At 44.5% G+C, this 11,566-nt stretch overlaps 1 protein-coding gene and 1 non-coding gene across 4 annotated transcripts in view; both read right to left on the bottom strand.

Annotated features, from left to right (window-relative positions):
* Window positions 1-6,092: 6,092 nt before the first annotated feature.
* Window positions 6,093-6,223, bottom strand: LOC121142995. Its single transcript, XR_005880138.1, has one exon.
* A 3,855-nt stretch (window positions 6,224-10,078) lies between these two features.
* The window catches only part of Cers5 (ceramide synthase 5), a 28,817-nt gene continuing 27,329 nt past the window's right edge, over window positions 10,079-11,566 (bottom strand). For 2 of the 3 annotated variants that reach the window (XM_040753827.1, XM_040753829.1), the window contains exon 10: window positions 10,079-11,105. In XM_040753827.1, the coding sequence (XP_040609761.1) occupies window positions 10,890-11,105 (216 nt within the window). In that variant the 3' untranslated portion in view covers window positions 10,079-10,889. The remainder of the gene's footprint in view (window positions 11,106-11,566) is intronic. The other variant, XM_040753828.1, reaches the window with a different exon arrangement.

Raw genomic sequence — 11,566 nt, 5'->3', positions numbered from 1 at the left:
GTTGTAAAGCAGCTCACGTGATGAGGTTGGCAGTGGAAGGGTAGATTTTTGAATCATGCTACTTAGTGCGTAGTGAGTGAGTCTGCATGTAGCTCTTGCAGAGATGGAAAGAGGATTGGAAAGAAACATGTACTCAGGGGGGGTGAGATGGCTCAGTGGGAGCTTTTGGCCAAGCCTGATGACCTGAGTTTAATGCTGGAGACCCGCATGGTGGGTGAGAGAACAGACTTCACAAGTCTTCTGATTGCTACATATGCACCATGGCATGTATGCCCTACCCGGTTACATGCACCACGGGATGTGTGTCCCCACCCCACCACATATCCATCATGGCATGTGTACCACTATTCTACCACATATGCACCATGGCATGTGTGTCCCAACCCCCACCAAACAAGTAAGATATAAAAGTGCGTTCAGGAAAAGGCGTGGTGGCACACACCTTTAACCCCAGCACTCAGGAGGCAGAGGCAGGCAGATCTCTGAGTTCGAGACCAGCCTGGTCCACAGAGAGAGTTCCAGGACAGGCTCCAAAGCCACAGAGAAACCCTGTCTCGAAAAAACAAACAAAAAAGCCTCACGGAAAGGAAAGATTCCTGTCACCATTCCTTCTGTCTCTGCTTCTCAGGCACGGAAATTACATCTCCATACCTGCCATATATTTTATTAGTTTCTACATTACAAAGGCACAACCAGCAATCCAAAGAGAAATGAGTACTTGCTCCTGCAGAGGACCCAGGTTCAGTTCTCAGCATCTGTGTGGCAATAATGAACCATCTGTAATCTAGTTCTAAAGGATCTGACGCCCACTTCTGGTTGTCATGGGCACTACATGCACATGGTACAGATATACATGGAGGCAGAACACCCACACACATAAAAATAAAAATGTTAAAAAGTTTTAATTAGCTGAGTGGCGGTGGCACATACCTTTAATCCCAGCGCTAGGGGCAGAGCCAGGCAGATTGCCTGGTCTACATGGCAAATTCCAGGACAGCCAGAGCTATGATATGTATATATTCCAACTATTCTTAAAGGTTTTGTTGTTTTGTTTTTTTAATGACTATTCATGCAGTACCCAACCCATCAGGAAGAGGCAGGAAAAACCAGTTAGAGAACAAATATATTAGGTACCAAGGTACAGTTTGTACAGAGAGCAAATATATTAGGATGTCCTCGACCAAGGTACAACTTGTGCATATCTAAATAGTGACACTTGCCAGGCATGGTGGCACCTGCCTTTCCGACACTGAAGGAGACAGTGATAGGTAGATCTCTGAGAGTTCCAGGCCAGCCTGGTCTACATAGGGAGTTCCAGGCCAGCCAGGCTGCACAGTGAGATTGTCTCAAAAGAAAAACTAAAGTGGCACTGTCCAGTCATAACAATAAAGGTCTCGTGGGTTGCTCAGGGTGAAGTAGGAAGCAGTTTGCTAGAGGAGGCAAGCAGTAAGTAATATTTATGATTTAAACACTACCTGTCTACTCTCTTGAGAATGGCCATGTCAACAAGTAAAAGAACTTTGAATACGTATTTTCTTTAAACATACAAAGATTCAAGTGACTGGTATGTTCATGCTTCTGTTTCAGAGCAAAAGTATTGTGATCATAATGTAGAAAAGACTTCATAATGTGTGTATAATGTAGAGGCTGAACTGTACCCACAAACAAACATCAAGGGCCACATGATGGTGGGTAAAAGTACTTGCCATCACCGAGCCTGACTATGAGTTCCCAGCACTCTGGAGGCAGAAGCAGTGGATCTCTGTGAGTTTAGGTCAGCCTGGTCTAGAGTGAGTTTCAGGACAGCCAAGGCTACACAGAGAAACCAAAACAGTACAAAAAACAACAACAACAACAAAAAAACCCAGTACCTATGAGCCTGATGTGGTGCATGCTACTATTACTCAGGAGGCAGAGGCAGATGGATCTCTTGTGATTTTGTGGCCAGTCTGGTCTATAGATAGTGAGTTTCAGGGCTACACAGGGAGGCCCTGCCTAAAAAAAAAAAAAAAAAAAAAAAAAAAAAAAGTGGGCGAGTTAAAAATTTTTCTGATTGGGCTGTATAGATGACTCGTGGTTATGAGCACTGGATGCTCATCCAAGAGGACCTGGGTTCAATTTCCAGCACCCACATGACAGCTCACGACTGTAACTCCAGTTCCAAGGTACCTGACACCTTCATGCAGGCAAAACACCAACGCTCATAAATTTAAAAAAATCTGTTTGCTGACCATGATATGCAAGCTCTTGAACTTTAGTTTCAGCACTGGAAGCAGAGACAGGCAGACCTCTGAATTTGAAGCTAGCATTGTCTACATAGCATTCCAAGCCAGCCAGGACTACATAGTGAGACCCTATCGCAAACAACAATTTTTTTTCTAATAAAAAAACCACAATCTCACTGAGCATGATGACACTCTCCTCTAATCCCAGAATTTAGGACAAAGAGGTTAGTAGATCTGAGTTTGAAGCCAAGCCTGGTCTACAATAGGAGTTTCAGGCTAGCCAGGGCTACATATTGAGACCCTGTCTCAAAAAAAAAAAAAAAAAGTAAAAAATCGAGGTCTGTAGAGATGGCTCAGCAGATAAGCGCACTGGATGCTCACCCAGAGGACCCAGGTTCAGTTCCCAGCACCCATGTGGCAGCTCACAACTGTCTATAATTACAGGGCATCCTTTTGGCCTCTGTGGGCATCAGGCACACATAGTACATAGACATATGTGCAAGCAAAACATCCATAGAGATTTTAAAAAAAGCTTTTGACATCCTTTAAGATTTTTAAAAAATGACTCTCCAAGAAAATTTGAGTTAGCAAATGAAAAATTCAGCATCAGGTATGAGATCCCTCTGTATGTTACTGGTCACAACACAGACTACTGCCGTTGTTCTCAGCTGTCATTACTAGATGATAAGACCCTATTCTAAAAACAACCAACTGGTTGTAGGGCACAGAGAAATAAAGCTGGAACTGACCTGGAAACTTCCTGATCACTAGCTTCTGGAGGTGGCTAGTCATCAATGATCTTTATCCAAGGTGGACCTTGTATGCCTTTTTATTTATTCATTTAATTTTTTTTTGAGACAAGATCTCACTATATATCTTGCTTGGCCTGGAGCTCACTATGTAGATCAGCCCTCAAACTCACAGATCTGCCTGCCTCTGTCTCCCAAGTGCTGGGTTTGAAGGCGTGGGCCAGGCTTAGCTTTTTTTTTTTTTTTTTTTTTTTTTGGTTTTTTTCGAGACAGGGTTTCTCTGTGGCTTTGGAGGCTGTCCTGGAACTCACTTTGTAGACCAGGCTGGCCTCGAACTCACAGAGATCCGCCTGCCTTTGCCTCCCGAGTGCTGGGATTAAAGGCGTGCGCCACCAACGCCCGCTTCTTCTTCTTTTTTTTTTTTTTTTGAGACAGGGTTTCTCTGTATTGTTTTGGAGGCTGTCCTGAAACTCTCTTGGTAGACCAGGCTGGCCTCGAACTCACAGAGATCCACCTGCCTCTGCCTCCTGAGTGCTGGGATTCAGCCTTTCTTTCTTTTTTTTTTTTTAAGATTTATTTATTTATTATGTATACAGGTATGCCTGTAGGCCAGAAGAGGGCACAAGATCTCATTACAGGTGGTTGTGAGCCACCATGTGGTTGCTGGGAATTGAACTGCTCTGGAAGAACAGTCAGCGTTCTTAACCTCTGAACCACCTCTCCAGCCCACATTTTCTTTTAATCTTTATATGTATGGCTGTTGTGCCTATATGTATGTCTGCACTACCTATATGCCTGGTGATTTTGGAGACTAAAAGAGGGCTTCAGATCTCCTGGAAGCTACAGACAGTTGTGAACTGTCATGTGGGTGCTGGGAACTTGAAGAATATTATTTTAAGGTGTGCGATTTTTGTTTATGCTGCATTTGTTTAACTTTGTGAAGTTGTGTTTCTTTGCCTGTCTAAAACACCTGATGATCTAATAAAGAGCTGAATGGCCAATAGTGAGGCAGGAACAAAGGTAGGCGGGGCTGGTAGGCAGAGAGGATAAATAGAAGGAGCTGAGAGAACAAGGAGGAGGGTGTCAGGCCAGCCACCCAGCCAGCCTCGGAGTAAGAAGGAAAGGAAGATATACAAATAAATAAATAAATAAATAAATAAAAGCCAAGAGGGATTAATTTAATCAATTTAAAAATAATTTAAAGATAAAACCCCAAAGGGATTTAATTTAAGGGGTTAATTTAAGATAAGAAAAGCTGGCTAGAAACAAGCCAAGCTAAGGTGGGGCACTCAGCTAAGAATAAGTCTCCTCTGTATGATTTCTTTGGGAGCTGGGTAGTGGGCCTCTCAAAAAGCCAAAAGAACAAAAACATTAACAACAGAAACTGAACCTGGGTCCTCTGGAAGAGCGGCCAGTGTTCTTAACTGCTGAGCCATCTCTTCAGCCCAACCCGGTGTGTTAATAGTACCCACATGTCAAGCAAGAGGTGCCTGCCCGCATAATTATAGCATGGCTGTTACGGGGTAGCTAGCTGCCTTGTGAATGGAGTTGAGGCCTGCTCCACGGAGAGGGTAAGGTCTCCCAAGGGCAATCAAGGAATTCTGTCTCATCACCACGTTGAGGCAGGACCAGCCCCCACCCCTCTCCCCGCTGAACAATGTATCCTTCCATAGCAAAGGGGCTCTAAACAGCCAGTTCATTCATTAGGGATAGCTCCTGGTCCCACTGCCCAAGCCTCCCTGTCACCACATTCAGGGGGCCTAGTTCGGTCCTATGTAGGTTCCCCAGCTGTCAGTCCAGAGTCATTTAGCACCCACTAGCTTGGGTCAGTTGTTTCTCATTCAGCTATCAACGATCAAACCAGTCAGCATCCAGCTCGGATGGGGAGGGGATAGTGGGGGGGACTCCTGGCACTTGATGGCTGCTGAAGGAGGGAAGTAATTTTATTTAGAGGTGTGGCCACTGTAACAGGTGTTACTGTTTCTGCTAGCAGCACTAATTAGACTGTAGCTTATAAAAAGGAGAGGAGGCTGATGAGATGGCTTAGTGGGTAAAAATATTTGCCATCAAGCCTGAAGAATTGATTTCTGGGACCTGCTTGGTAGGCAAGAACTGACCCTGACCTTCCCATGCGGCATGCATGTGCCTGTACACATATATACACAAAATGTATAAATGTATATATTTAAAAGCACAAAGTACTGGGCATGGTGATACATACTTTTTTTTTTTTTTTTTTTTTTGGTTTTTACCAGACAGGGTTTCTCTGTATTGTTTTGGAGGCTGTCGGTCCAGCCCGGCCTCGAACTCACAGAGATCCGCCTGCCTCTGCCTCCCGAGTGCTGGGATTAAAGGTGTGCGCCACCACCATCCGGCTATACATACTTCTAATCCCAGCACTTGGGGGCAAGGCAGGTGGATCTCTGAGTTCAAGGCCAGGGCTACATGGAAAAACCCTGTCTCAAAAAGCCAAAAAGTAAAAATTTTTTAGAAAGAAAAGAAAAATAAGGGACTAGGAAGGATGGCTCAGTAGTTAGAACACTGACTGTTCTTCCAGAGGGTTGGTGTTTGATTCCCAGCACCTATATGGTAGCTCATGACTGTAATTCCAGTTCTAGGGGATCCAATGGCCTTTTCTGGCCTCCACCAGCACCAGGCAAGCACATGGTACACAGACACACATGCAAGCAAAACACTCATACACACAGATAAAATATTTCAAAAATGTGAAGGTGGGAGGTGTGTATACTGGAGACTGTCCAGGGTAATGGGAAGAGGGATTTGGGCTGGGTATGATCTAGATGTGTTTAAAATTATCAAATAATAAATTTTTTTTTCAAGACAGGGTTTCTCTGTGGCTTTGGAGGCTGTCCTGGAACTAGCTCTTGTAGACCAGGCTGGTCTTGAACTCACAGAGCTCCTCTGCCTGTGCCTCCCGAGTGCTGGGATTAAAGGCATGCGCCACCAACACCTGGCAAATTTAAAATTTTTGTAAGAGAAAAAAAGAAAACAAAACAACCCACAGAGCCTACAGAGATGCATCCAAACAGCTGTCAAGTACATTTTGATAGCAAGGTCAAGCAAGCCGCTTGAAAGAGCCACATGAAGACCAATGTGAGAATGTCCGTAGTGAACGTTCCACCCTCTCTTCTTGCAAAAAGGATAAACAGAAAGCTACTATATTTCTTTAGGACATTTATAAAAAGTTATCTTCACCTTGAGAACAACATGAGGTTTTTAAAATGTCTTACCACACTTATTTGTGTGGAAGTCGGAATACTCAGGAGGTTGAGGCAGGTTTGTCTCTGAGTTTGAGGTTAGCCTGGACCACAGAGTGAGACCTTATCCCTAAATACTTAATAAATACTTTTCATTTATTTGCTTACAGTGGTTTATGTGTACCCTGTACTTGCAGGACCTTAAAAAGGCCAGCGACCGGCATGGGATCTCCTGGGGTTAGAGTTCCAGAGGGTTGTGAGCTGCCATGTGGGTGCCATGAGACCCACACCCGGGTCCTCTGCAAGAGCTGACAACGCTCTTAACCACTGAGCCGTCTCTCCAGCACCCTAAATGAAGTTTAAAACAATGAAAACAAACAAACAAACAAAAAAAAACAGAACTAGAACTTAGCTGGGCAGAAAAGGGCTGGAATTATGCTTGAAGTAGGTGTGTATTAATGCAGACTAAAATATACCGAGACAAACATCTAGAAATAGCTGAGCTTCCAAGAAAGAGACAGAAAAGACAGGATGGGAAACTAAGATGACGATATGACTTACGTAGCACCTGGGGGAGGATAAGGCAAAGTAACCTAAGGATTTTGGTTTGAATTCAATAGACAATTGGGGTAAAGAGATGTCTCAGAGAATCTCAGTTCAGTTCTCAGCACCCACACAGCAGCTCACATTGTCTGTGATTCTACTTCCACGGGACCTGATGCCCTTTTCTGACTTACCTGGGCATAAGGCACACATGTGCATAGATATACATACAGACAAAACACCCCTATACATAAAATAAAAATAAACTCAGCGAGGCATGGGGGCATACAACTCTAATTGCAGCACTCAGAGAGGCAGGCTGATATCTGTGAGTTCCAGGACAGCCAGGGCTACACAGAGAAAACCTAGTAGCTACATGGAGGAAGCTGATTACAGAGACCCATTGGTTAAAATGGAGACACTAAAAGAACAACAGCCCTGAAGAGAGTAGATTAAAAACAGAAACAAAACTGCTTGTTCAACAAAGGAAAAAGCAAGGATGTTTCCTTGCCTGGGCTGTGGAACTAGAGGCTGGGGAATTCTAAACCCTGGCCCACCTCATATGAATTTGAAAGCTTACAAGTGTTTCCGGTGTAGTCTGTGAAACACCAACTTGTCCTCTTCTGCAGGTAAGTTGAAATGGTTTCGGGGCTGGAGAGATGACTCAGCAGTCAAGAGCATTGCTGCTCTTCCAGAGGACCTGGGTTTGATGCCCAGCACCCACATGATGGCTCACAACTATCTGTAACTCTGTAACTCCAGTTCTTCTGCCCCCACACACACATGTGGGGCATAGAACATACATGCAGGCAAAACACAGACACACACACACACACCATCTGTCTGGGATTTCTCTGGAGAAATGTGTGCACGATATTGCACACAACCCTGAATTTTAACTACCACCAAATTCCAAATGGCTCAGAAGGTAAAGGTGCTGGCTGCTTGAGCCTAGGGACCTGACTTAAATGCCCAGGACCATGTAAAGATGGAAGGTGAGGACAGACTCCATAAAATTGTCCTTTGACATCTGCCAATCATGCATACAAGTATGTACATGCATACAATCACACAGAACAATAAAGCAAAACCAAGTACTAGCACCCAGAATATAGAAAACACCCTCTACTGAGAGGTGTTTACTCTACTGAGTAAAATAACTCCCCAGGCTGGTGGGATGGCTCAACAGGAAAAAAAAATACTGTGTTGATGACTTGATTTGATCCCTCAAACCAGTGGTGGAAGGAGCTGACTACTACAGGCTGTCCTGACTCTTTTTTTTTTTAAGATTTATTTATTATGTATATGGTATTCTGTCTGCATGTATGTCCACAGTCCAGAAGAGGGAACCAGATCTCATTACAGATGGTTGTGAGTCACCACGTGGTTGCTGGGAATTGAATTCAGGACCTCTGGAAGCTCTTAACCTCTGAGCCCTCTCTCCAGGCCTGACAGACATTCTCTTATCACAGTGGCCAGGAAGCAAAGATGAAGGGGCCTCTCTGGCTGGGCAGTGGTGGCTCATGCCTTTAATTCCAACACTCCGGAGGCAGAGGTAGGTGAACTCTGTGAGTTCAAGGCCAGCTTGATCTACAGAGCAAATGCCAGGATAGGCCTCAAAGATACACAGAGAAATCCTAAGAGGAGTCCATGCTCTTAACCACAGAACATCTTTCCAGTGCCACTTTATTTCTTTTTTATTCTGACGAAGTCTCTACTGTGTAGCTCAGGCTAGCCTCCAGTTCATGTTTCAGTCTCCCGAGTGTTGGGATCACAGGCATTATAGCAAGACACACACCTTTCAGCCTTCTTCACCATCATGCTAGCTAGATCTCCATGTACATAAAGCCTCTAGAGATATTTTTGTAATTTAAATGACCACTAAGCAGAAAATTTATTCTGGAATATAATTACTCCATGAGAAAGATCTGGATTAGGACAAGTTTCTCCCTGGGCTAACAGACCTAAAAAGAGAGCTAAGAAAACATGGCAGACCCATTTATGACTTAATGTTAAGTCGTTAGCTCTGTGGTGAGATGAGAATAGGTTCTAAGGATGTCTTAGCGTCTCACTAAACTCTCATTTTTCTGCTGAGCAATGCTGCTGTGGCCATTTGTCAGTTTCCGCTGCTGCAATGAAACACCACAACCAAAAGCAACTTGGGGAGGACAGGGTTTACTTTGCTTACACTTCTACACTGCTGTTCATCACTGTAGGCAGTCAGGATAGGAACTCAAGCAGGGCAGGACCCTGGAGGTGGGAGCTGATGCAAAGGCTATGGAGGAGTGGTGCTTACTTGCATGCTCCCTATGGCTTGCTCAGCCTGCTTTCTTACAGGACCACCAGGCCAAGGACGGCCCCACCAACCATGGGCTGTACCCTCCCCCATCCATCATCAAGAAAATGCACCACAGGCTTGCCCACAGGCCAATACAGTTGGAGCATTTTCTCAATTGAGGTTCCCTCTTCCAAAATGACTATAATTGTGTCCAGCTGACATAAAACTGCCAACACACCAATTAAACTTGTCACTTCTTAAAACATGAAGCTCAAAGATGTAGTCATTCTGGCTAATTCCTCTTAGCATGCACAAAAATTTTGAATGTCCAAGAGCCTCTTGAATTAGAAATAAAAAAAAAGACTTATTTTATGTGTCTGTGTGTACACCTAATGGGGGATGTCCTTCTGCAGATGTTTCTCTTATTGGTTGATGTATAAAACACTGATTGGCCAGTAACCAGACAGGAGGTACAGGTGGGGCTACAAGAGGAGAATTCTGGGGAAAGGATGCAGAGAGTCTTAAGAAGACATCGTGTAGCTACCAGGAAGATAGGACACACCAGACATTCTCTGGTAAGATAAAACCACGTGGACACAATTATTAACCCATTTTTATTAATCTAAGAGAGAGCTAGCCAATAAGAAGCCTGAGCCATCAGTCAAATAGTTTCTAATTATTGTTAAGTCTCTGTGTGTTTATTTGGGGCTAAACAGCTGTGGGACGAGGTGGGAAAGAAACTGTCTACATACACCCATGCGGGGGACTGTGGCGCATCAGATCCCCAGAACTGGAATTATGGGCAGTTTTGAGCTGCCCTATGTGGGTGGGTACTAAAAACCAAACCTAGGTCCTCTGCAAGAGTAGCTTGTGCTCCTAATTGCTTAACTTACCTCTCCAGCCCCCAGGAGGAAAAAAAAATCTGTAATGCTAGTAAGTACTGAGGAGGCTCAGGTAGCAGGATGTCAAGTCTGAGGCCAGACTTGCAGACCCTGTTTCCAAAAACTAACTCCAAATTTAACTTGGGCATTAGAGACACTTACTAAAGAGATGAAGACAGTAGAGGAGGGTTGAAACACTTTAATTACAGAAGAGTAAACAATAGTATAAAACCATTAACAGCACACCCAGTGGCTGCTGCCCTCAATATCTCAGCTCATCCTCTCCCACCCCCCCTCCCTACGTACCATTGAGTAAAGAGCAGGGCATCAGTAGTTGTCCCTGTCACTATCAGGTGGTGGGAAGGGGATGTAGCTAGAGGCCACAGTGATTCTGGGTATCTAGCTTATCAGATGAAACACTACTTCCTGCTCCATAAGAACTGTTCCCAAAGCCTGGAGCTGAATATTTATTTAGATGGACCAGGAACTTAGAGCCTCAAGAGCTGTGAGACAAGGACGTAGATGGTCTGGAGACAGCATAATTCAAGATGCAGCCAATGCTGGGCTGGAAATGCGTTCAGAAGTGACTAGGCAATGCCTAGTGGTCCAGAACTGTGCCCCAACCCAGTCGATGAAACTCATCCATATGCATAATGCACAAACAAACAAAAACAGACAAACACAGAGCAAATAACATTACTGAAAGGACCAGGGGGCATTAAATACAAAACAGCAGAGTTTCTTTTTCTTTTTTTCTTTTCTTTCTTTTTTTTTTTTTTTTTGGTTTTTTGAGACAGGGTTTCTCTGTGGCTTTGGAGGCTGTCCTGGAACTAGCTCTTGTAGACCAGGCTGGCCTCAAACTCACAGAGATCCGCCTGCCTCTGCCTCCCAAGTGCTGGGATTAAAGGCGTGTGCCACCAACGCCCGGCAACAGCAGAGTTTCTTGACAACATGAAACTGTTTGGTTCCTTGGTCCTCAGAGCCTTGCAGTCCCTCTAGTCACAAGACTGTAGATGTGGGGAGGCCCCAAAGAGTGGGTTGCCAACAGCTTTACAAGTCCCATGCTCTTCAGCCCAGTGGCTGCCTGTCATGTGGCCATTCACGCAGTTGGCACCATTGCTGGAGCTGCGACCAGAGAGGTTGTTTGTGTGGGTGGTCTCATCTTCCTCCTCTGAACTACTCTCTACGTCACTGCGATCATCCTTAGACACCTGAGTAGGACAGGACCAAAGGTAGTAAACATGCTGCTACCCATAGAATAACAGGGCAGAAAGACTACTTTTGGACACTTTCTGATTAGTCTATGTTAAGGTGACAGTTAACTGAAAATATCTGGACTGCGACTGTGAATAGGTTTTTGCCTGCTTTTTCTCTCATCTATGCCATTACAGCTGCTTAAGGGACACCTTAAGAAAACAGAAACATGGGCTGGAGAGATGGCTCAGAGGTTATAAGCACTAACTGCCCTTCCAGAGGTCCTGAGTTCAATTCCCAGCAACCACATGGTGGCTCACAGCCATCTGTAATGAGATCTGGTGTCCTCTTCTGGTGTTCAGACATAATGGAAGCAAGATGTTGTGTTCACAATAAATAAATCTTAAAAAAACAAAACAAAACAAAAAACCCAGAAACATGTGCTGAGTCCCCATATAGGTGTGAGGAAAACTCCAGC

Source organism: Mesocricetus auratus, unplaced genomic scaffold (genome assembly GCF_017639785.1).
Source record: "Mesocricetus auratus isolate SY011 unplaced genomic scaffold, BCM_Maur_2.0 Super-Scaffold_100010, whole genome shotgun sequence".
Taxonomy (NCBI): domain Eukaryota; kingdom Metazoa; phylum Chordata; class Mammalia; order Rodentia; family Cricetidae; genus Mesocricetus; species Mesocricetus auratus.
The sequence above is the reverse complement of the archived record's forward strand: the minus strand, read 5'-3'. Positions and strand labels throughout refer to the sequence as shown.